This window comes from Hippocampus zosterae, chromosome 4, assembly GCF_025434085.1.
Source record: "Hippocampus zosterae strain Florida chromosome 4, ASM2543408v3, whole genome shotgun sequence".
NCBI classification, from domain to species: Eukaryota; Metazoa; Chordata; class Actinopteri; order Syngnathiformes; family Syngnathidae; genus Hippocampus; species Hippocampus zosterae.
In genome coordinates, this window is record NC_067454.1 from 3,029,893 (window position 1) to 3,056,357 (window position 26,465).

The 26,465-nt window shown below is 45.1% G+C and overlaps 1 protein-coding gene across 2 annotated transcripts in view; it reads right to left on the bottom strand.

Annotated features, from left to right (window-relative positions):
* The window catches only part of gpc6a (glypican 6a), a 94,795-nt gene that overhangs the window by 28,991 nt on the left and 39,339 nt on the right, over nucleotides 1-26,465 (bottom strand). For both annotated transcript variants that reach the window (XM_052062524.1, XM_052062523.1), the window contains exons 3-4: nucleotides 19,963-20,354; nucleotides 3,119-3,284 (exon numbers count right to left, since the gene is read on the bottom strand). In XM_052062524.1, the coding sequence (XP_051918484.1) occupies nucleotides 3,119-3,284; nucleotides 19,963-20,354 (558 nt within the window). The remainder of the gene's footprint in view (nucleotides 1-3,118; nucleotides 3,285-19,962; nucleotides 20,355-26,465) is intronic.

Consider the following 26,465-nt stretch of genomic DNA (forward strand, 5'->3'; position numbering starts at 1 on the left):
GCAGACAGCTGAACAGTACCGGCGTTCTGATTTCACAGGGGTCATGACTCCCATGCCGTTTTGTCTTTGGCAAGTGATTGCGTCTGGCTATCGCTTAAAAATGCGAAACCAGTGACAAAAGTAAGGATTGCTTGAAGAGAATGTCAAAATAATTGTTTCGGAGAATTGGACTCTGGAATGAGTGACTTTCAAATTGTCAGACTGTGCGTAGTTTCAATAAAATGTAATGTAATGTAATGTAATGTAATTACATTGTAATGTACAATGTACAATGTAATGTAATGTAATATAGGGTGGCCCGGTAGTCCAGTGGTTAGCACGTCAGCTTCACAGTGCAGAGGTACCGGGTTCGATTCCAGCTCCAGCCTCCCTGTGTGGAGTTTACATCTTCTCCCCGGGCCTGCGTGGGTTTTCTCCGGGTGCTCCGGTTTCCTCCCACATTCCAAAAACATGCGTGGCAGGCTGATTGAACACTCTAAATTGTCCCTAGGTGTGAGTGCGAATTGTTGTTTGTTTCTGTGTGCCCTGCGATTGGCTGGCAACCGATTCAGGGTGTCCCCCGCCTACTGCCCGGAGACAGCTGGGATAGGCTCCAGCACCCCCCGCCACCCTAGTGAGGATCAAGCGGCTCGGAAGATGAATGAATGAATGAATGTTCTGAACGTAACTGGATGTCTAGACAGAAAGAAACATTTTTGATGATATTGTGAGAGAGAATTTCAAAGACGGACAACAGCCTTTGCAGAAGGGAAGCTACTTTTTGTTTCTTGGCTTCACTTTTTAACGTCTTGAACTCTTTTGCTCGTAAATACTTTAAAATGCGGTACTTAATAGTGCGAAACAAATTGAGTTACCCTTTGTATGGGCTGGGATGCGCAATATAAATAAAGCTGCCTTGCCTTGCAGCGCTTTCCCCATAAAACAGGACATATGAATATCAATTACCCTGCATAGTGGTGTCAAAAGTGGAAAAAAAAAAAACACAACTTGGGATGCCGCCAAATCTCTCGTGTGTAATTGTACGCCGAAAAAAAGAAAATTGGTCACGTATGCAACCAATTTGGTCGCAGTCTTGAGTCCTATCAAACATTGTTTGTTCGCGATGAGAAAATGAATCTGTCTCCAAACAAGCCAAAAAAATTTTGTTGGTTAATGAAGTAGGTATATGTTGCGCAACAGCTTCAAAATTTGTTAATAACATTTTTTATGCACAACAGTAATAGACGTATGAATGCTTGTTTCAGCAACAACGCAATAGAATTTGTTCACCACAAACAACAATACCAACAAGATCTTCTTATTATCTTACAGTATAAACGTTTGAATTTGAACTTCAAAAGCTTGGCAGAAAGCAACAAACTTAACATTCATTCATTCATTCATTCATTCATTCATTCATTCATTCATTCATCTTCCGAGCCGCTCGATCCTCACTCGGGTCGCGGGGGGTGCTGAAGCCTATCCCAGCTGTCTTCGGGCAGTAGGCGGGGGACACCCTGAATCGGTTGCCAGCCAATCGCAGGGCACACAGAGACGAACAACCATCCATGCTCACACTCACACCTAGGGACAATTTAGCGTTTTCCATTTACTGGAGTACCCGGAGAAAACCCACGCGGGCAACACGCAAACTCCACACAGGGAGGCTGCAGCCGGAATCAAACCCTGTACCTCTGCACTGTGAGACCTGACATGCTAACCGGTCGACCGCCGTGTCCTGGCATACTCATTCATTCATTCATACATCTTCCGAGCCGCTTGATCCTCACTAGGGTCGCGGGGGGTGCTGGAGCCTATCCCAGCTGTCTTCGGGCAGTTGGCGGGGGACACCCTGAATCGGTTGCCAGGCAATCACAGGGCACACAGAAAGGAACAACCATTCGCACTCACACCTAGGGACAATTTAGAGTGTTCAATCAGCCTGCCACGCATGTTTTTGGAATGTGGGAGGAAACCGGAGCACCCGGAGAAAACCCACACAGGCCCGGGGAGAACATGCAAACTCCACACAGGGAGGCCGGAGCTGGAATCGAACCCGGTACCTCTGCACTGTGAAGCCGACGTGCTAACCACTGGACTACCGGTGCCATAATTTACATTTGTGCTTCTTGTTGTTGTCCAAAAATCAAAAGTCAAACTAGACAAGCCCCCCCATCCCCCAAAAAAACAGTATCCCAATGAAACCCTTGTGCAATAAAATCAATAAATTTTCGCAAGCAAGCATCACACGGGTTCCCTTCGTCTAACCCGATTTAAAATTCTGTTCGAACAGCAGCTTTTCCCATTAGTGTCAGGAACGACGTCCCTTTGCGGCGATGGATTTGCCTCTTTGCGAGTGAACAAGACACTAACTTTTTAACAGATGTCATAAAGCAGAGAGACATTTCATTCAGTACACTGGGGGCCCGCGTGTTGATCTGAGGCTTCAGACACGCCGCCCGGGAGAACACGTGCTCCGCAGTCGGGGTGGCTTTTCCGAGTACAAAACCTGTCGCAAAATCAGCGAGTGGCTCAGAAACGCACTTTTGCTTCACATACAGCCGTCAGACATGTCTTGAATTGAACTCGTTGGGGAAAAAAAAATCAAACGGCTAATGTGATCGTGGTGTACATGAGAAGAAAAGCATTAGCTGGGGGGGGGGGGGTAAAAAAAATCTTGAGGGAACATTCAATGTGCCTCCTTTGTATGCATTTTCAGAGCGAGGCTTTCGGCACGCGGCTACTTACAGACTAACTGCAGTGCTCGATTACTCACCGAGCGCTGCTGGAAACTCGACAGAAAATGTGTTTGCCTTGGATCTACTTTGCTTTATCAATCCCAAACAGCAGGGACCGCAGCCGGCTATAAGCACTCTGCCTGGGTCCTTGCAATAGAAAACACCATTGCGCAGTTGCACACGAAACAAAAAAACAAAAAACAAAAAAACAACAAAAAAAAAAGCAAGGAAACGGCTGAACAAATCCGATGTTAGTTTTGTCTCCGTAAAGCTTTCCGAGCATAACCAAATGCCGCGCATCCGACGGGAATCCCCACAGAGACAATTCCAAGATGCGGCAATGAAAAAGTAACTTGCAAGTACACACGAACAGATGCACAGATTTCGTTTCGTTGACTCACCGGTAAAAGTGTTCCATTCGAGATCGAGGTCAGCCTGGTTTGCGAGACAGCCTCTCATGACGTTTTGACAGTAGTTTTGGCAGGGCTTGAGCCCGGGCATGCTTCGACAGTATGGGCAGTACAACATCTTGGTCAAGGCTCGGACGCATGTCGGAGCAACGTTCACCTGCGGAGCAGCCAATTATAAATAAAAAACAAAAACAAAACAAAAACAGAAGATACAGATTATCAATGCTAAGGTATTCCATTTCCTGTGCGAATTAATGGGAGAACTTTCATATAGCGTCCGCTTTCATTGTGGACAAAGATCATGATCTCGGAGACGAGCCCAGCGTCATGAAATACGTTCGTGCCGCCACTTTCGTTTTCGTTGGTGAGCTGCGGCCTGTCTGGTACGAGAGATGAGCTGCACCTTAGACCAAACATGTCCAAAGTCCGGCCCGGGGGCCAAATCCGGCCCGCGGTCGAATTTCATCCGGCCCTCGGCCCCCGTCATAAAATCAGTGCCGTCTGGCCCGCAGGTTGGGCGCAATGGAACACGTGTTGCATTGACTGAGGTCTCGTAGACTGGTGAGTGATGTTTCATAGAGTACTGCTTCCCTCTAGTGGCTAAATGAGTAATAGCATTCACTAAATGAGTAATAGCATTTAGACACTAGAGGGCATCACTCACGAATTAACAAGACATCACTCCGTGTTTATATTGACTGATATGTCATATTTCAAATGATCCTTGCAGTTGTGGATATGTGTATTGCTTGTTCATTTCCCTGTTGTTCGAGTCAAAGGTTTTGTGACTATTGAAAAGTCATGGTGATACATTTTATGTTTCAAATCAATCAATTTGCACTCAGGAGACTTCTGTTTAAGAAAATGTCAAGTGAATAAGCAGTTGCATGTGATATACCTGTTTCAAATGAACCAAAAGAAATTCTTAAGATTGTTGAAATTAAAATAAAAATGGAAATGTGAAACAGACTGGCTTACTAAAATTTGTTGAACAATATTGTTGTTCAATGTAAAGAATGTCAGCCAAGGTCGGCCCCCCGACATTTTACCACATAAAATCTGGCCCCCTTGGCAAAAAGTTTGGACACCCCTGACTTAGACTGATAGCCGGTCAATCAGCGGCGCGATGGATTATATGCACGGCAGCTCATGAGCGGAAAGATTCTGAGGCATACGAGCATCCGTTTGACATTTATTCCGAGCTACCAAAATTAAATTTGGAGGGGAAATAACCTCATTCTTCAAAATTGTTTAAATGTGGATATATTTTTATTTTTTGTAACGAGCAGATTCACATGAGTGCTTTTCAAAGTGGAAGTGTCACCCAAATTAAAGTCGAATAAATGGCTCCTCCAGCCAACACTGCTGACTATTATGGACATCTTTTGATTTGAACGCGTTCACCAGTCAGCCGCTACGACAAAGGAAATGGAAAGTTGCTACGTTAGGCGAGACAATTCGACTACTGTAACATCGAATCGACGAAAGCACTCTGTCCGTCTTTCTTTGCTTTTTATGAGAAAGTTTAGCCTCCTTCTGCAGTTCGTTCTATACGCTTGTCAGCATCATTGTTTTATTTTTGGTTGTCTTTTCTGTTTTCAAGAGCTCAATTGTGTCGCATTGCGCCGTAGAACTTGACAACAAGGGTGTTCTATTGTAATTTGTGGTTGTTTTGCGCTTGGCAAACAAAGCTGTTGATGAGCGTGTCATAATAAGCTTCTGTTGACGTGGATCTGCTGCATGTACGGTGACACAACAAATGGCTCATTAAATTAGCGATGGCGCATTGACCGCTTCGCTGACACGTGGAAAACTGAAGCAATTAACAAGCTAACACATCATTTACGCTAACTTGACACCATTTCGGCAGACTGCGAGTGTAACAAGTTAAAAGATTACAGTCCGACAAATGTATTATTTGGAACGTGAAGGAAATTTTCAGATGACAAATTGAATACTGCACTGCTGAGGATAAAAAGGACAAATACTTTATTCATATGGAAAGGCAAACGAACATTTAAAATGTCAAGAAAGCTCAAAAAATGTATTTTGTTGTTTTAAATCATTGCCGATCACACCGATGACGGAGTCTATCTGCGATCTCCTCGCAGTTTGCGATCGAGCAATCCGAGATCGACTCTTTGTTTCTTCGTACTCGTCAAGTCCGCCGAGGAAACGGCACCTAATCACTATCGTGATGATTTCTCTCCGTCTTCAGGTATGTTGCGGGCTCGTAGTTCATTTTCTGTATTGTCTGTTGTTACGTAATCGACATTGTTCCAAATGTAAAAGAGAATACTGTGTAAATATTTGCCGTTTGAAGTTCATTCATCAGTTGTCGAATGTGTGATCACGGGCGGGTTACCCGTTCGTTAATAGCGGGTAGGTACGTGCTAGCGCAGCCAAATTAGCGCGTCCCTGTTTGCTAATATGCGGAAATGAGTCTATACGAATCTCAATCAACTGACAAATAATTTTCTTCAAATAACCTCATGTACCTGTTTTTAGATGATCAGGGGTAGAGAAATTCACAAAGGAGAACAAGCAACACAGGAAGGCCTGAGCCTAAATTCTTCCCCCAAAGGCTCGGAATGCGATGCAGACGCGCTAGCTAACGTTGCACACCGTTGACTTCTGGACATTTTACTCTCTTGAAAAGTTGAAGGACAATTCGAGCGAGTGCATAAACCTTCCGTTAGGGGGTGGTTGAAAACATGTCACATGTCCCGAGCTTGGAAATGTAAAATTGAACTCGATAAAACAGCGTGGCGACATGAAGTTTTCAACACCGTCCATCCTGATCTTTGGTGAAGGCTACGCCTTTTGTCATTGGGCCCTGCCAGTGCAATGGCTTGAGTGAAAGTGACAGGATTCTCACATGCGCTTCCCTTCAGAAGTGGGGAAGCAGAACGAGGAGTACATCTGATAATTGGCCTGTAAGCCTCTGAAATTCATGCTTGACTCTAGATTGTGTCCAGCACGTACTCTGGAGACTGCTGTGTGCCTGTGCGTCACAGGGGTACACACATCAGACGGCAGAAGTCATATGCTGGAGAACACCACCTGCATTCTAAGGCTTGGACTTTCAAGAGACTGTTTCACCAATGATATTCTACAAAGATGGCTGACTTGAAATGCTCCTAATTAGGACTCATAGAAGGTATTTTAACGACAGGTTCAAAACAGCCAGGACGTGTGAAACGAGTCAATGAAACATAAACACAGCAAGTCAACAAGTCCGGTTGGGTAGTCAGTGCGCAAAACAAATTGTAGTCATCTTTTGGAGGGGAAAACTCGAGGGATATTCTCTCTCGAGCTAGTGAGCTAACGCTATCTAGCTATCATCATTAAAATCATGATTGACATTTGTAGGTACATAAACCCAGTGACACAAAAATAAAAGCGAGATTAAAGCGACAACAAAAAATAAAGGGTAGAAAATGGGAGAGTGGGGGGGGGGGGATGTGTTACGTTATGTTGTGTCCGTGTTTTATGTTATGTGTTGTGTTTATTATTTTACTTTATGTTAACTGTTTTGTAAAGCGCTTTGTTACAGCTGCCGCTGTTGTGAAAGCGCTATATAAATCAGCATGTATTGTATTGTATTGTTAATAACTAGCTAGTTCGCCGCCCTCCGGGCGGCTCATCAGCTAGTTCCTGCGGAAGGCTGGTAAGGTGGGCCTTCGGCCCACAAAAGTGTTGTTGCTTGGTTCAACTTTTTGTTCATCTTCATTGCTTATCGCGAAAATAAAGAGATGTTTAGCTCTACTAAATAACTAACAATTTTATTGCAATGCTTGTGGGTAGACAACATTTTTTCGCTAAGATGCCCGCGCGATCGTAGTGAGCCACTGCCTGAGCGGCGCAGTGGCGGCGCGCAGCGAAGTAGGTACGTTTTGAAAAGGGACAGACGGAAGGACAGACCGCGTGCGGGACGACGCGCAATATATATATAGATAGTGTTTGTGGCACCTGAGTCTCTGTCTCACTCTCATTTGGTCTGTTGTTAGCACCATGGCGCGTCTTTGAATTGGTACAATAAGGACGTGTGCTATTGTGTGGGAAGACGAGCAGAAGGAAGAAGCTCAGGAAAAAGGTAACCGGCGTGACAGAGACTCTATTAGTGCAGTCGCTGCCGCTATTGTGCAGCTGGCAGCAAGGATCAAATTCAACATCTTTGACATTTGCTATCTTGCGCCCTGACATCACGCAATGTCTTATAAGAAGAAGCGGCTCGCTCGTTGCCATTTTCCACTGCTTCATGCCATCTGCTTGTGTTATGGTAAATTGTTTATATCACCTCAGGAGTATCGTTAAAAAGGGGTGACATTTTTAGAAAACAAGGGACATTTAACGGCTAACAAGCTAGCAAATGATCACGCTTGGTTTAGATGTGGGCATTTCCCATTCGGATGAGAGACATTCAAGTACAAAAATGTGTATCATGCTACACAGAGTCAAATACGTTTACCAGATACGGAATAATGGTGCGTTAAATACAGCTTCTAATGTGGGTTCCCATTTTAATTAGCAGAGGATTAGAAGTCTATCCTTCAAAGAGAGAGCGAACGAGCGAAAGAGATAGTGAGAGAAAAGTTGAAAACAAATTTACTGTAGAGAGATTTTTCTTCTGAATTGTTTTGTAAAACAAAAAGTTGTATTGCTCCTAGCTCAAGTATGAGTCACACTCAATGTTAATTTTTTTTCAAAATGTTTTTCACACAACATTCTTTCAACCATTTGAGTGTGTAATTTAATGATTTGGATTTTATTGTCCTGAACGGAGGAGGATGTTTGTTTCTGGAGTAGCCCGATTAAAAAAAATAAATCCAAAAAGGATTATAATTTTAATATTTAATATAAATAAAATACATATATTATATATTATATATTAAATATAAAATATTTAATTATTATAATTTTTTAATGAGTCAAAGGTCCATATATTGAGGTCATGCAACAATATTGTAATACTCAAAACGAAATGCCCTTTTTATTAAAAACAAAATGCAAGCGACAATAAAATGTCATTTCCATTTTGACATGAAATAAACTGTGACATAAAGGAAACTACCGGTAAGTAGATTTTGCTCATGAAGCCAAACAGGGTTACATTGAGGTGGTCCGTTTGAATTACGAATAATTGATAATAATAATGAATAATTGAACACTAAAATCATACATACCTAAAGAGATGAGCATATTTTTCCTGATATTGAATGACTTTGGGGCCGTCTCGGAAGGCTGGCTGTGTATTGTTGACATGGAGACCAGTCCTGGTCTATATTGGCAGACCCGACCAAAATTGCATCATTGCGGGGGGCGGGGAATCGATTAAGGAGCGCCTGCCTCATGGCAAGCGGCCATCTTGTGCGTGCAAGCCTCTCATAGACATTAAATGGGATGCTGATGTGCGCGTCTGAGCGATGTAAAATCAAGTTTGGTTTGCGGCCAACCGCCGATGAAAATGCCAAGTCTCATTATCGCTTGTCGGAACAGTTTGGGGGGGGGGGGGGGGGGGCGGAAGTAGGCGGCCAGCAGGTAGGATCCGGCTGGGTGGGGCCGACAATTGAGTAACCCTGGTTGACCTTTAATCTGCTCTCGGTGGCTGTTTCTGATACGTGCGCAGGGCGGCATTTGTGGGGGAGGCGATGACGAAACGGCTTCTTGAAACGATTGTGAATTGGCGTCGTGACGTGTCATTCATTGGCCTTCGTAGAGGGCAGGGGTGGCCAACCAGTCAGAGACTAAGAGCCATTTTTTTTTGTGTTACTGCAAACAGCCACATCGCGCAAGCACACACAGACACTGAGATGAGCAAGAGCCGAACGAAATCGAGACACACAGACATATCGCCCCCCCCCCCGACCCCAATCCTCCATTTCCTCCTCCCAACACTCGCGCTCGACTTGGGACCGGTTCGCTGGCTCCGGGTCGATTGCGATTGACGTATTGGGCACCCCTACCTTTAACCCTTAGGTCCTTCGAAACAAAAAACCCCTAAGTTACGCATTTTACAATTTTTGTAATGATGTATTTTGTGTTATAAAAACATTTTTTTTTCAAACACTCAAAATGTTCAAAAGCATCTGTGCTATCCATACATATATAGTTTTTAGTAGTTCTTTGGGATTTTTTATTCTTTATTTTTTGCAAAAGGGAAAAAAAAATTGTCTGGAGGTCCCAACCAGGGACTGAGGAATGACCTCAACCCAACAACGTGGCATGCTTACGTCTGTCCAAGCGAAAACAAAGCGATTGATGTAAAAATCGCGTGAAATGCATGTTTACACATTAGGTTTACGATGCATTCAAAAATCTGAATTATAATGGGTCTCTATGGTGCAAAATATGTAAATTGTGAAGATTACGGAATCAAAACCTTTTTTGTTATTGCTGCAATGCCTGAGAATTATCAGCCGGTGACGTCATGAAATTTCGGCCATTTTAGAACCCCCCCATACGTTTCAGCTCTCTCGTGTTTTTCCGAATGCCTTTGCCTTGGATTCAAAGACATAATTTTGCATTTATCGCAAACGGTGGACTACGAGAGTTAAAGATGACGATCTTAGCGATTAGCGCTTAGCACTGTTGTTTGCGCATGAGCGGTGATTCGGTTGTCTTCTGATTGGTTGCCCTGTATGTCAATCAAGTAACTTGATTGATGACAGGCTGACGTAGTTAGTTCAGTGTATTTAGCACCGCTGTTTGAATGGCAGCGCCACCACCGCTGGTGTACCACTTGAATGGAATTTGTGATTAAAAACGTCAACGTACACGTCATCAATTTTAATGTGGATACGTTTCATCCGTACCGTAATGGTTTCAAACTCCCGGTATATGCCGGCTGTGAATGAGTTCAAGCCACGCTTGAGGTTTGTGAACGTCAACTGTTGTATTCCAAAGGAATTCAGGCACAGCTGTCTTGTTTTCATCTTGTTTTTCTTCCTTTGTTTGTTTGTCTGTGGCCATTTTGCCCGTGCCGAGCAGTTTGCGTCGCGCCAGAGATGAAGGCTAATCTGCTAATCTCGTTAGCACATCTTTACACTTGAGTGAGTGGAATATTTCACAGCAGGCTGAGGGCAGGACCGCGGCGCGAGATGCCTCAGATCCGGTGTCAGATTAACGGCCACTAATCTACCCGTTCTGCGTCTCAGCGCTATGATCGCGCCGCACGGTGGGTAACGTGGCTCCCGTTTGCGCGGGGTCCCGGAAATGCAAGACAGAGAGAGAGTGGCCCGCTCCTCAACCTTCTGCATTGAGGGAGCAGTAAGAGCTGCTCATCTGTCAAACTGTCGCGCCGCCATGAATTTCTCCTTCATTAGGATTAACGCGTCGAATCTAAACGCAGTGATCTCGAACACTGACTGCATAAAACCGGGAGCCAGGAGCTCGTATCCCTCGCCTGATAACACGGCCCATATAAAAAGTCGCGGCATATTGTCAAGCACGGACTGATGAGAGACAGCTCACAAAAGACACTCTCGGAGAACAAAAAAAAAAAAAAATCTTATCACCTTGCCTATCCAATGGGGTGTTGTCATGCGCATATGGCGTGAACTCCCTTCAGCGGGGAGAGCAGCTGAAATGGCTTGGCGCCACTTGTGAGAAATGACAATATCGTTGCGAGCTAGCAAGGCCAATCAAGGAGAACACTTCTGGGACGGTGGGACCCACGCGAAGAATTTGTCCCGCCCGTCCTCTCATGATTTATTTTTATTTTTTTTGTCATTGAGCACATTGCTTTCACACTGATTGGACACGGGCGCGCCGGGTGCATCGCCGACCTGGTGTCCCCACTCAATTACACGTCCATTAGTGTCGAGAGCACGATGACTCATCCGTCATTGTGCAAAACAGGTTGCCGCTTGTTCCGGTGACAAAATACGGCTCACAAAACATTTGGGAAGCGACGCGATTTTCTGAAAGTAGGACTGGATATGGAGGGGGGAGGGGGTGGTAGGGGGGGGGAAGAACTGTGAACTGATGTTCAAGTAATTCCCTACAAGAATCGTGTATGTGCTCACAGAAGGTTCGAGTAAATCCTAAAATCCCACATCAAACGGTCGCCTTGTGCAGCGCTTGACAAGGGATCTAATGTCGAATCACGCTGTCAGGTTTCCGCGTGCCAAGAAAATAAAAGTGACTGTGATGAGGTTTAGGTGTCCGGGGGGAAATAACACCCACACCCCCTGCGATCACAAAACACTTGATAAAATGCCTTCATGATGACTGTGTAGTATTTATATATATATATATAATTAGAGCTGTCAGTTTAGCGCGTTTTTATTGGCATTAATTTAAATCAATTTTAACGGGATAAATTTTTTTCTCGCGAACTATTTTGTGTGGAACTATTTTGTGTGGAAGGTTACAGTGTTCTGCGTCCATATAAATAGAGCGGGTGGAGCTTCTCTGTGTTTGTCTGACAGTGGTAGCGACCTAGCGGAAATAAAACGTCTCCAGTGTTGTAATTCGAAATGAGGTCTTCACAAAAACTGTAGAGAGACTTCCGCACAAGAAAGACCAACACAATCAACATAGCCTGACTGTGTTAGGGGGAGTGACCCCCCCCCACACTTTCAGAATGGTTTGCCCCAGCAGCACGGGAGAAGTGCGTGCGCTTTTTTGTACGGCGGGCTGTTTTGAATACAGCGGCACATATTCTTCAACAAACATACAGAAACAGACTGCTGTGTTCAAAGTAAACTTGAGAAAAACGAAGTAAGCAACCATGGTTCAAATCTACTATAGGCTGAGTACTAGTTGACCTTAGATGTGCACTTTATAATGTTATATTGCTCTGTTTTGATTTTATTAAAAAAGCTGTTGAAGTGACAAAATATTGTTTTCACTGTTGTTGATGCACAGTAATATTGTGTGAGAGATTATGTGTGAATAACTGCTCCAAGTGAAAAATGTTCATGTAAAATTGAAAATCAAAATTGTTATTTCAGTAAATATTTGCATTTGGCACATAGAAAACTGATTCATGATTCCATGTTTAAGAGAGCATTAAAATGGGGGAAAAAATTGAAATTCAGAAACGATAAAAAATGTGTGAGTAATCACGATTAATTCTTTAGTCCATTTGAGTTAATTATGACAGTTGCATTTTTAATTAGATTAAATATTTTAATCGTTTGACAGCTCTAATATATATATATAGTTTTTTTTATAAATGTTCTTTAGACCAACTAGTGTCTAGTACAAAACATGCAATGTTGATGAAATTGAATTATTGTTAGATCTTAACACATTTCAGGTAAAGTTCACATTGACACTCTTAAGTGTAACCACAGGTGGTTACTCAAAATGCAATGAAAAAAAAAAGCTTCCCCCCACCCCTTCTTCTCCAGTCTCCACACTGCAAATTTCCCCAGTGTGGGACTCATAAAGGTTATCATATCGTATCTTGTCTCGTCTTATAATTGTGAAGCATAGCTTGTTGTGACACTGCCGTCAAAACGTGTCTGGCTGAATAGTTGTGAGTCTGTCCCCTTTTGGATCATCTTTTCTTGCCATTGCTTGAATGCAAAGCAACAAGCATAACATTTGGTTTCTGTTGATGGAAGTTAGTTTGCTGAAGAAAAAAAAAATCTTATTATTATTATGTTTGTTTTCTCTTTCTGGGATTTAAATGCATCCAATGGTGAGAGTGTACTTTATTATTCCAACGAACATACAAAGCGTTGGCTGTTTGAAAGCGACAGTTGCTAGTTTTTTTTTTTGTTGAAATTTCTTTGTAGCAAACGTAATGGTGACAGCTACGATCTTTGCGCCCTGGCGCGGTTCAAAGGAGACTTCAGCCTTTTGCTCCTCTCTCATCTTCTCGTTTCAAAACAACATGCGCAAACGGGAAGAAAAAGACTTGCTGTTATGTCGACGTGAAGGGAGCCCATGTGGCGCATTCGAATTTTGTCTTTTTTATGATCACGAGGATGACGTATTTATTTTTTTTCCCAAGTTTAGGGGATGGAGCTTAGGTTATAAAGTCACGATATTGAGTGGTGAAGCTCCCCACCGATTTAATTCATCCGGCACTCCGCCCGCCTCGCCAAACACCTCCCCCCCTCAACTCGAGACTCTCTGAACTCCTCATGTTCAATGTAGGACGGCACCTAAGAAGATTCGAGAAGAGTCCGCTGCGAATCAACGCATGTCTGCCCGTCTCGTCAGAATCTTCATAACGCGGGCGGATGCGACTCCGAAAGAGCACCGCGGTCCCTCGTGTGTCCTGCATGAGTCAGCTCGATGGTCTGTCTTTGATTTATCCTGACACGAATCATGTTATGGTGGCATGTCTGGAGCAGCGGTTGGGACCGTTTCTTTAATTTACACACACAAGCGGCAACATGTTCAAAGCCGGCCTGGTGCTCGTGGCGCCGCACCACCAACTATTTACCATCTCTTGTGGTTACGTGACATGCATCAACAATTTTTTTTTTGTCCCTCTGCATCACATGGTTGGCAGATAAAAGCGCATCTGCTGGTCACCGGAGGGATGGCCGGCATCCTCTCCTGAATGTCGGGGGAGGGGGTATGGGGGGTGGGAGGGACCATTTGTTTGCAAGGAGATCCCGGGACAATTGCTGACAACTTGCTCAAAAAAAATGGAGGTGTCATGAGAGCATCAGCAGAGTGAGTCAATGCCGCAGTCGGAAAGATTCAGAAAGTAAATCCCGACTGAGCGGGCGCATCCCATAGTTAGTTTCTTCATGACCCTTTTTTTGTCTCCGCATTCTGAACAACTTTCGGCTGTTCGTCGCAGATCAAAATCTTTTAATTAAAAAAAAAAAAAAAAAGGCATCTTTGCCGCAGCGCATTTCCCAATGATGTGCCAAAGCTTTTCGGATGCCAGTTGCCATCTGCCAGCGCAGCGCTGTGACCGAGGCCTCGTCCCAGGCAAGCTGTGAGAGCTCGCAGCCAGCGAGACAGACGCTGAGCAAGAGGGTGAGAGACAAAAGAGCGTGCCCAGGCATCTGCGGCGCGATGGCTTTATTGGGAGAAATTGTCAGCTTTGGAACAATCCGGAACCGTCCCGATTCTGCGGAGAGCAAATCTTGAGTCCGCCGCTTGAAAGTACATTTTCCGCGGGTATTAAGAAAAAAAAAGGACCTAAAATGTTCATACTAATGAAGGAAGAACTCTTCTTTTATCTGCAAAACCCTTTGCAACATTCTGGTTATTAAAAAAAAAATAATAATAATAACACCAATATTCTCTTTCTCCCTCCAGGGCAGATGTATGTCATAATAATCCTCATTATAATAATAATAATAATAATATAGCTTGATTGCGATTAATTAGTTAATTAATTAATTAGTTAATTAATTATTCATTCAGTCATTCATCTTCCGAGCCGCTTGATCCTCACTAGGGTCGCGGGGGGGTGCTGGAGCCTATCCCAGCCGTCTCCGGGCAGTAGGTGGGGGACACCCTGAACCGGTTGCCAGCCAATCGCAGGGCACACAGAGACGAACAACCATTCGCACTCACACTCACACCTAGGGACAATTTAGAGTGTTCAATCAGCCTGCCACGCATGTTTTTGGAATGTGGGAGGAAACCGGAGCACCCGGAGAAAACCCACGCAGGCCCGGGGAGAACATGCAAACTCCACACAGGGAGGCCGGAGCTGGAACCGAACCCGGTACCTCTGCACTGTGAAGCCGACGTGCTAACCACTGGACTACCGGGCCGCCCGTTAATTAGTTACTTAATGTAAATTTCCCCAGTGTGGGAGAAATAAAGGATATCTTATTATTTGTACGCCGCAAAACACTCGAGCAAACTTTGGGGTCGAGCCCAGAACTAGTGGTAGCAAAGCAAAGATTGAAAGTGTCAACTAGCCACTCGACCCGGATAGTGTCAACATTCCGCGTACAGTATGACAATAAATGTACTTCAACCGCAGAGAGGATGTTGCCTGTCAAGATTAGAAAGCGTCACTGGGTCTTGCCGTTAAAGTGTCTCCCAGCTCGGGTAATGAGATCAGCATTACGGTATCCACCGTTGGAGTAGAAAGGGGGGGGGGGGTGAAACATTCCCTCTGTACAAAGTACCCTACTTCTTTCCCTCGCCATGACTAAACATGCAGTCGGCATGCGGCTGCTTCCCAAGCTCGTGCGGTGTAAGTGATAAGTGCTCTAAATACCCAAACTTTAAACCGTTCAAAAGGTCCAAATCCCCACAATCTTCTCTGAGCAGGTCTTAATGTGGCCGGACTGTGTTTTAAGTACCGCCAGGATAAAACTCTTAATGGTCATCAAAAACTGTAATCCAGAGAGATTCTGCTCTTAATCCAGGCAACGGTGTCCATGTCCGTGCTCTCTCTTGGAGCCTGCTGCAATGGCATTTTATGGGGCGATAGCGCTCCTGCTCTGACTACGTTGCAAAAGCCGAAATTATCTCTGCTTCTCCTCATTGTTTTCGTATCATCCTGTGCAAAAGAAACATGGAAAAGTGAAGCGACAGATGGTTCCAAGGTTGTCTGGCACGTCAACGGTACTTTTGGCAGATTTAAAAGCTCCGCTTCGGTACCGTAAATTTAGTCCGTACGGGAGCTAGTTAGTCACCAAAGGACATGAACATCATCGAAAACCACAAAATTTCTTTTTTTTAATAATCGTGGTAACCTCCTTTTCCAAATACATAATTGATCTGTTATATGCTACGCTGGCTAAAATTCATTCATCCATTCATTCATTCATCTTCCGTACCGCTTGATCCTCACTAGGGTCGCGGGGGGTGCTGGAGCCTATCCCAGCTGTCTTCGGGCAGTAGGCGGGGGACACCCTGAATCGGTTGCCAGCCAATCGCAGGGCACACAGAAACGAACAACCATTCGCACTCACACTCACACCTAGGGACAATTTAGAGCAGGCATGTCCAAAGTCCGGCCCGCGGGCCAGATCCGGCCCGCGGTCGAATTGAATCCGGCCCTCAGCCCCTGTCATAAAATCAGTGCCGTCTGGCCCGCAGGTTGGGCGCAATGGAACACGTGTTGCATTGACTGAGGTCTCGTAGACTGGTGAGTGATGTTTCATAGAATACTGCTTCCCTCTAGTGGCTAAATGAGTAATAGCATTCACTAAATGAGTAATAGCATTTAGACATTAGAGGGCATCACTCACGAGTTAACAAGACATCACTCCGTGTTTATATTGACTGATATGTCATATTTCAAATGATCCTTGCAGTTGTAGATATGTGTATTGCTTGTTCATTTCCCTGTTGTTCGAGTCAAAGCCAAAAGAAATTCTTAAGATTGTTGAAATTAAAATAAAAATGGAAATGTGAAACAGACTGGCTTACTAAAATTTGCTGAACAATATTGTTGTTCAATGTAAAGAATGTCAGCCAAGGTCGGCCCCCCGACATTTTACCACATAAAATCTGGCCCCCTTGGCAAAAAGTTTGGACACCCCTGATTTAGAGTGTTCAATCAGCCTGCCACGCATGTTTTTGGAATGTGGGAGGAAACCGGAGCACCTGGAGAAAACCCACGCAGGCCCTGGGAGAACATGCAAACTCCACACAGGGAGGCCGGAGCTGGAATCGAACCCGGTACCTCTGTACTGTGAAGCCGACGTGCTAACCACTGGACTACCGGGCCGTCCCGGTATGTTACAATTATGCTACAATCGTAAATCAGGGGGGCGTCAAACTCATTTTTGTCGCGGGCCACATTGTAGTCACGGTTTCCCTTGGAGGGCCGTTACGAATTTTGGCAAACCATATAAATGTTTCATCACCTCCACATGTTACATATACAGCACACAACAAATTGATGAATATCTATTTTCAAAATCAGAAGTCAAGAATAATGACTGCTGTTGTGGATTACATTTGACAATTTGAAATTTTGGTTCAGACTTTAGCAAGCGTCATGGAACTTGACATGCTTGATTTGCTTTCGCGGGCCACATAAAATGATGTCTACGGGCCAGATCTGGCCCCCGGGCCTCGACTTTGACACCTGTGATCTCAGTTGGATGTCTAAATCTGCGGTGAATATGAAAACTTACCACTTCTAACGAGTAATTATACAGTAGATGTCAAGCTTAATCACTGCTGCAAAAGTGGTTTTTATTTTTATTTACATTTTTTTACCGCAGACTTGCTTGTGACAGACTGATGAGAAGAATCCAAAAAGGACCTTGAAACTGGCCCTGGTTCAAAAGCGAGGCGATTTAACTCGAAACCGAGCGCGAAGCAGTGACCGGCGACAGTTCAGCGAGACAGACGGAAACATTCAGTGTACAGTGAGAGCTGGGAGAAGTGAAGGTAATTGTTGGGTCAAGGTGATTTGTCACGTCGAGCTACTTTTCACCTCCGGTTTATGGGCAGTCACCAGCCTGACAGCTTTCAGCGATGCCACGCTGTTTCCTGGCTGCACTTCATAATTGATGAGGGGGGGCAGGCAATGCGGGACTTGATCCTGACTGAGCGTGCCAGACTGATGCATTGCTCGTTTTCAACGTTTCCTATTAGGGCAAGTCTGCCATTAACAATTGGCAACTCTTTCCTTGACGTACTAAAAGCCAAGTTGAATGACTGCCGTGTCGGTAAATCGATCTAAATAATAGAGCAACTCCAAAATACAAACAAGGAAAAATAATGACGTCGCTCTGCCCCTTTCATCCATTTTTGAGATGCGCTTTTTAAATGTCCAAATAAAGCCACGAACGCAACAAATATATGAGAAGAGGATACATTCATAACATAACATCTAGAAGGGAATATAATGACAATGACAAAGAAGCACGGATATTATTATGATGATGTTATGTTTCCATGGCAGGTGGGTGAGGGGAGCGTAGATGAAATATTCTTAAAATGTCAAATTAAAGCCGCATTCAAGAAAAAAACATAATCTACAGGCACATCGTCAGAAAATATCATTCATTCATTCATTCATTCATTCATCTTCGGAGCCGCTTGATCCTCACTAGGGTCACGGGGGGTGCTGGAGCCTATCCCAGCCGTCTTCGGGCAGTAGGCGGGGGACACCCTGAATCGGTTGCCAGCCAATCACAGGGCACACAGAGACGAACAACCATCTGCGCTCACACTCACACCTAGGGACAATTTAGAGTGTTCAATCAGCCTGCCACGCATATTTTTGGAATGTGGGAGGAAACCGGAGCACCCGGAGAAAACCCACGCAGGCCCGGGGAGAACATGCAAACTCCACACAGGGAGGCCGGAGCTGGAATCGAACCCGGTACCTCTGCACTGTGAAGCCGACGTGCTAACCACTGGACTACCGGGCCGCCCAGAAAATATCACAAGATTCAAAATATCGTTTTCTCCCACTGAAAAACAAAATGAAGGAAAATGCTAACCCAAAATTTTTTTGAGGGGTCAGCTGACCCGATGTGTGTGTTTGCATTTAGCCCTATTCTTGTTGGATAAATGCCAAACATTTTGGTGACAGGAAACAGTGCCTGTGAGAATTCCAATAAAAGAGGAATGTGCTCGAATTGTTTGGCATGAAAGCTGCAGTCTACCAAATTCCACCTTAGTTGAAAAATGTGTCGACTATTGTGGTTGTCGTCAAAGTGAGCTCTTTTTTTTCCGGTATTATTATTTTTTTCCACACAAAATAGTGAAAAGGCCTTAGTTACACCAAAACGCGGGACACTCACTGCCGCCACGAACCTTGCTTGGGAACAAAATGTACAGTGCAGGACTCCCCTCCGTTGCTTAGCAACGTTACTGATCGACTCATATGTTGTTGTAATTCCGGAGGCACGGCGCAGTTGGTCTGAAAACATGCCTGGGAACCGGAAGCAAATCTCACTGTCTGCGAAGGCTGAAATTTATTTCGACAGTCATCCATAATGGCAATAAAAATCATGGCAGAGTTCGATGCCAACAGATTGAAAGATTGATCTATTATGCATTTTATTGGAAATGGTTATCATGAAGTACCATTATAACGTACAGATTCGTTATGTCCCTCGAGGTACGTTGAAACGAGGTTTGTGTGTGTGTGTGTGTGTGTGTGTATACATATATACAATATATATACTGTGTATGGGCGGCCCGGTAGCCCAGTGGTTAGCACGTCGGCTTCACAGTGCAGAGGTACAGGGTTCGATTCCAGCTCCGGCCTCCCTGTGTGAAGTTTGCATGTTCTCCCTGGGCCTGCGTGGGTTTTCTCCGGGTGCTCCGGTTTCCTCCCACATTCCAAAAACATGCGTGGCAGGCTGATTGAACACTCTAAATTGTCCCTAGGTGTGAGTGTGAGTGCGAATGGTTGTTCGTCTCTGTGTGCCCTGCGATTGGCTGGCAACCGATTCAGGGTGTCCCCCGCCTACTGGCCGAAGACAGCTGGGATAGGCTCCAGCACCCCCCGCGACCCTAGTGAGGATCAAGCGGCTCGGAAGATGAATGAATGAATGAATGAATATATATATATATATATAGGCGGCCCGGTAGTCCAGTGGATAGTACGTTGGATTCACAGTGCAGAGGTACCGGGTTCGATTCCAGCTCCGGCCTCCCTGTGTGGAGTTTGCATGTTCTCCCCGGGCCTGCGTGGGTTTTCTCCGGGTGCTCCGGTTTCCTCCCACATTCCAAAAATATTGCATGGCAGGCTGATTGAACGCTCTAAATTGTCCCTAGGTGTGAGCGTGGATGGTTGTTCGTCTTTGTGTGCCCTGCGATTGGCTGGCAACCGATTCAGGGTGTCCCCCGCCTACTGCCCGGAGACGGCTGGGATGGGCTCCAGCACCCCTCACGACCCTAGTGAGGATCAAGCGGTACGGAAGATGAATGAATGTATAATATAGGCAAACACAGAGTAGGAGGCGCATGAAACTGACCTTGGCAACCCTGTTGGCAACTTCCCGACCGACCATGAGGCCCTGGACAAAAGTCCGAGCGGCAATTAAAGCCCTGGTGACCTGGGCCTTCAGTTTCCTGGGCACGTCTCCAAAGGGCTTGAGTTGATCAGAGTATTTACTGACACACTCCAAGTAATCGTCCGTGAAGTGGTACTGGGAGTTGAATAGCTGGAACATCCGCTCCAGCAGCCGGGCCCAGAAATCATTGAGCATCTCCTCCAAGTTGACGTTGCCCCCTGTGTAGTAGCGCTTCAGCTCGGTGAACAGGTCCTGGAACACCTCCGAGTTTTTCATGTACAGCTTCCCAAATGTCCTTGAGAAGAGGCCATTCAGAGACCTCTCTGAATTGTCCAGCAGCTCCAAGAAATACTCTGCATGGGTTGATGTGAAAGAGGGGGCGGGGGGTGGAAGTAAGAGGAGAAATAAATTATGCGGAATATAGGGCTTAGTTTAAGATGTGTATTCATAGTGGACATGTTAACCTGCAATTATTCCCTTGTTTCATTTTCTTGAAAACAAATCTGCAGTTCGGAGCCCCAAAAAAAAAAAAACACACATTTATGGCACAAAAAAGGTTGGGGGCCAGCCAGTATATTGTGCTGAGGAAATATAAATGAAGTCAACTTGTCTCTTTCATCACATTCTCAAATGCTGCTGCCATTGACGGCAATAGTTGTCCAATATCCATGTTACACGGAAGAGCTGGCAGTGATGGAAATGTTTTTTTCCCCAAACGCATTCTTCTTTTAATTTTTATTTCATCAACAAAAATGATTTTGTCACATTTTACACCTTACGTTGACCGACTCGGTGGGCTTATTTGAAAAATTCTGAAATGAACCAAGCAAAACATTTCATGACTGTACTTTCTCTCCAGGAATGAAAAATAATTAAAACAACAGATTTTGACATCTTAATCTCGTCGACACTTTAAAATATACTGTATATTTTTTTAACAAAATGATTTTCATGAGACATGTAAGTACACGTTACCGTTGTTTATTTTGCGCTGATTCTGAATCTACTCTTTTTTTTTTCTTGGCCCTCATGGATGTCAACTATTTTTCATTGATGTACCGGTACTCACTCTGGAATATTTTTTTAAGAGGCAAATACCCGCCAATCAGTGCAAAGCATTTTTGGATAAATTCATTCATTCATTCATTCATTCATCTTCCGTACCGCTTGATCCTCACTAGGGTCGCGGGGGGTGCTGGAGCCTATCCCAGCTGTCTCCGGGCAGTAGGCGGGGGACACCCTGAATCGGTTGCCAGCCAATCGCAGGGCACACAGAAACGAACAACAATTCGCACTCACACTCACACCTAGGGACAATTTAGAGCGTCCAATCAGCCTGCCATGCATGTTTTTGGAATGTGGGAGGAAACCGGAGCACCCGGAGAAAACCCACGCAGGCCCGGGGAGAACATGCAAACTCCACACAGGGAGGCCGGAGCTGGAATCGAACCCGGTACCTCTGCACTGTGATGCCGACGTGCTAACCACTGGACTACCGGGCCGCCCTTTTTGGATAAATAATTTAAAATAATAATAATAAATAAAGAGCGACTTCAAACAGACTGATGCGCCATCATTGTCTAATTTATGAAACTTTGCAACTGCATTTGTTGTTGTATCTCTGGAGCTATTTGGAAATAAAGAGATATAACTGAAAAAAAAGGCAAGAATTAATGACCAATAAAGATTGGTGCACATCAAAATAATTCTCAACACAAAGTGTCCTCCTTTGAGATGATGGTAAAGAACTGTTCTAAATATGAGACCGTGACCTTGATTTTCATTAAAAACAGCTTAGCTCAAAAAAAAAAAAAAATCTACTTAATAATAAAAAGAAGAGTGACAGCACTGAACATTGCATTGTTGCATTTTGCATTCAGCGAGACAGTTTAGTGACTCACTTGGGCTTGTGCTTCACTGAGGATCTTTGTCATTCTTGGTGCCAGGGAGGCAACTGCTGTGATCAAGCTCTCGTTTTATTTTTATTTATTTTTTTGCTTGGATGCTTCATTTAAAATATATTTTCAAACCTCACATAACTCCTGAAGTGCCTTCAAGCACCCCCGGCTCTAGCATACCAGGGGGTTCACAATAACAACTACAATCAGAGTGATAAGAATAGAATATGTCATATTGTCATATATTAAGTAATGTTTCTGAATTAAGGGCGAAGGTTCAGGTGGAATTTATTTTTTTTTTTTAAATGTCATCGCCAAAAAATACAACTGCAGGGGCGTAGGGTTTTCTCAGTGTGTGGCTTTTCTCTGGGTGCTCCGGTTCCCTCCCACATTCCAAAAAATTGCATGCCAGGTTGGCTGGGCATTCCAAATTGTCCCGAGATGTGATCGTGAGCGTGAATGTTCGAATGAAAATGGATGGATGGTAAAATCCATATCGGGAACACGAATATCGGCCAAACTTAAATCAAATTCCCAAATCAAAAACCAAATGTGCTCGAAAAAAGTAAAATCGGCCTCAAAGAGATTTTTCGATATGCTCTGACAGACATGAAGCTGTGGGTCGTTCATCCGGTGAATCCGAAAATATGAGCAATGCGGTTGGAGGTTCCGATAAATATGTAGGAAATATTGACGGGCAAATGCTTCGCTTTTGCATTCACTTATTGACGAACCAAGGGGGGCAAAAAAAAAATCGTTTTAACCTGCAGGCTGGATTTGCCTGCGTGGTCGGCAGCCTTGAGCGTCAAGGCACGAACGCAGAAGCTTCTGAGCCCAATCAGCTGGCGAGTCTTTCTGAAAGCCTCGTCACTCGGATCTCATGTTCTTCACTGTACAAGGATGAGCTCCTCATTAATGTCTCCATGTCAGATATTCCCCTTACTTCCATTTCTGTAAACAAGCATTTGACACATGAATCAACATTTCACTTCTCGGGCCTGCTCCAAAAAGGCCTGTAAGGTATTACGGTATAGCAAAAAAGTTTTTTTTATTTTTTTTTAAATCAATGTAGTTGCAGCACTTATTCTTTGCCTTCAGTATTCATTCATTCATTCATCTTCCTAACCGCTTGATCCTCACTAGGGTTGCGGGGGGTGCTGGAGCCTATCCCAGCTGTCTCCGGGCAGTAGGCGGGGGACACCCTGAATCGGTTGCCAGCCAATCGCAGGGCACACAGAGACGAACAACCAGCTCACACTCACACCTAGGGACAATTTAGAGTGTTCAATCAGCCTGCCACGCATATTTTTGGAATGTGGGAGGAAACCGGAGCACCCGGAGAAAACCCACGCAGGCCCGGGGAGAACATGCAAACTCCACACAGGGAGGCCGGAGCTGGAATCGAACCCGGGACCTCTGCACTGTGAAGCCGACGTGCTAACCACCGGACTACCAGGCCGCCCTGCCTTCAGTATTGCGTATAGTAATTTTATGGGAGTTTTTTTTTCCCCCCCGTTGAGTCAATTGTATATTCAATCCAAATATGACAAGAACACAAGTTCACTGTTGGCGTTAATCAATGACATACATTGGCCTACATTCCCAAATACCCGCTCTTATATTGACGGGAAATTGATGACCATTTGCTTCCCGCCTCTAAAATACACTCTGATTAACTTCACCTCCTGCCGAATCTATTTTGACATGTTTTGCAATGCGTCGTTACTTTGCCAAGTTGTTCAAGCCAAAGCTTCCCTTCCCCTTATTTGAACTGCGCCCACCCTCAAGAGGTGGGTGGGAGGCGCGTCCCTCGTCACTCTTCTTTTATTCTTGCAGCACAATGACCCGCTATGATTACGTCTACCTTTGTTTAAATATTGAAAGCCTGCGGGGGCTTTTTCCAGTTGGATCTAAATCAAGGACAAGCAGTCTCGTGTGTAACCCAACATGTCAAATTGGCTCTGTACAAGCCTTTAAGAAGCTTTGCAGACGGAGGGGGGGAAATGTAGTAAGACAAATTATATATAAGGAGTGGACTCCTTTCATTCTGCAAAATATGTTGGAATATTGGAATTTGAAAAAAAATACTAATCAGATACAGCTGCGGTCTCCACTATTTTCAATATTCAGGAGAGACGCAAAAGACTTTTATTTTTGAGCTCGCCGGTGTTCACTTGTCTCCGTTTCACTCTTGACAGTTGTTGGAAGTGGACAGAATTGGACTTGTGCCTCATGTTTAACAGTCGGTGCTTAGGAAAAGGACCGGTTGTCATTAAACGTTTTGCGCAACCATTGAGCTCGATGTGATTTCAAGGCCACATCCCTCCTAAAGACTGCGCTGGGAGTCGCAGACCGCAGCTTACAGCTGGCCGACTCAAGCGTGGGACAAAACTCTTGTCAGGCCACGTAATCGTACGACTGAGAGTGATTGACCTTGCGCGGCAGTACAACAGCTTTGGAAAGAAAGAATGGCTGTGTGCTTACTTGACGAGACGTCTTGAGACTCTTGATAATCGTCTAAGGATTAGTTGTTGTTGTTGTTTTTTTAGAATCGCTGATGTGTTCGTATGATGTTTAATATTGTTAAGTGCCATCCATCCATCATCTACCGCTCATCCGGGGCCGGGTCGCGGGGGCAAGAGCTTTAGCAGGGAAGCCCAGACTTCCCTCTCCCTAGCTACTTCTTCCAGCTCTCCCCGGGGTATCCAGAGACGTTCCCAGGCCAGCTGGGTGACATAGTCTCTCCAGCGTGTCCTGGGTCTTCCTCGGGGTCTCCTCCCGGTGGGACATGCCCGGAACACCTCACCAGGGAGGCGCTCAGGAGGCATCCGAATCAGATGCCCAAGCCACCTCATCTGGCTCCTCTCGATGTGGAGGAGAAGCGGCTCGACTCGGAGCCCCTCCCGGATGACCGAGCTTCTCAACTTATCTCTAAGGGAGAGCCCGGACACCCTGCGGAGAAAACTCATTTCGGCTGCTTGTATCCGGGATCTCGTTCTTTCGGTCACGACCCATAGCTCGTGACCATAGATGAGGGTTGGAACGTAGATCGACCGGTAAATTGAGAGCTTCGCCCTTTGGCTCAGCTCCTTCTTCACCACGACAGACCGATACAACGTCCGCAATTAAATGTACAAATCATGTTGAGTGAGACATTGTTAAATATCACGTTTGTTGTTAACAAGCACCAGTGATAAGCATCAGAAGAATATTTTTTTTAAAGTTTTTGGGGGGGTTTCAAGAGAAACTGCGGTACAATAATAATAATAATAATAATACATTTTATTTATAAGCACCTTTCCCGGATACAAGCGGCCGAAATGAGTTTTCTCCGGAGGGTGTCCGGGCTCTCCCTTAGAGACAAGGTGAGAAGCTCGGTCATCCGGGAGGGGCTCAGAGTCGAGCCGCTTCTCCTCCACATCGAGAGGAGCCAGATGAGGTGGCTTGGGCATCTGATTCGGATGCCTCCTGAGCGCCTCCCCGGTGAGGTGTTCCGGTCATGTCCCACCGGGAGGAGACCCCGAGGAAGACCCAGGACACGCTAGAGAGACTATGTCACCCAGCTTGCCTGGGAACGACTTGGGATCCCCCGGGGAGAGCTGGAAGAAGTAGCTAGGGAGAGGGAAGTCTGGGCTTCCGTGCTAAAGCTGTTGCCCCCGCGACCCGGCCCCGGATAAGCGGTAGATGATGGATGGATGGATGGATGGATGCACCTTTCAAGACACCCAAGGACACTTTACAATCAGGAACAAAACAATAAAACAGTTGATGTAGACTATATTACACCGAACCGTCAAAGTCATTCTGACTTGTGACGAATCCATTTTCAAGAAGAGCAACAGCACAAGGGACGCACGCACGGGTATTGCCGGAAACACTGGATATAATTATTTTGGCTCGTGAAAGGTCACCTTTTAGTTCTGCGGTTACTTGTATTAAATGTAATGACTCAAACAAACACTGTAAATCAATGTTGAGTCACTTAAAACAGGCAGCCTGGTGGTACGGTGGTTAGCGCGTTGACCTGACATTGAAGAGGTCGATCCCGGCTCCGGCCTTCCTGTGTGGAGTTTGCATTTTCTACACGGGCCTGCGTGGTTTTCCTTCCTGCGTTTCAAAAACATGCACGGCAGGCTGATTGAACACTCGAAATTGTCCCAATGCATGTTTTTGGAATGTGGGAGGAGACCGGAGTACCCGGAGAAAACCCACGCAGAACATGTAAACTACACGCAGGAAGGCCGGAACTGGAATCGAACCCGACCACAATGCCCGTTATTAATCCAACAAAGTGAAAATGGCCCATATGGATTCGGCCATAGTTCCAGTTTTACACCGAGGACAATAAGCACACCTACGGACACTACCAACGCACGTCTGGATTTAATGGCGTTGAAATTGGTGACTTTGGAGGGTATCCAAAAGCAAAACATATTGAAGTGACATCGATGAAAGTTCTCGAGGACGAGGCATTTGATGCGTGACAGCCCATCAATCTTCAATGAATTCATTCTGGACAATAAACGAAAGCGAACGCGGAAGATGGGCTTTGTCACTCGGCACGAC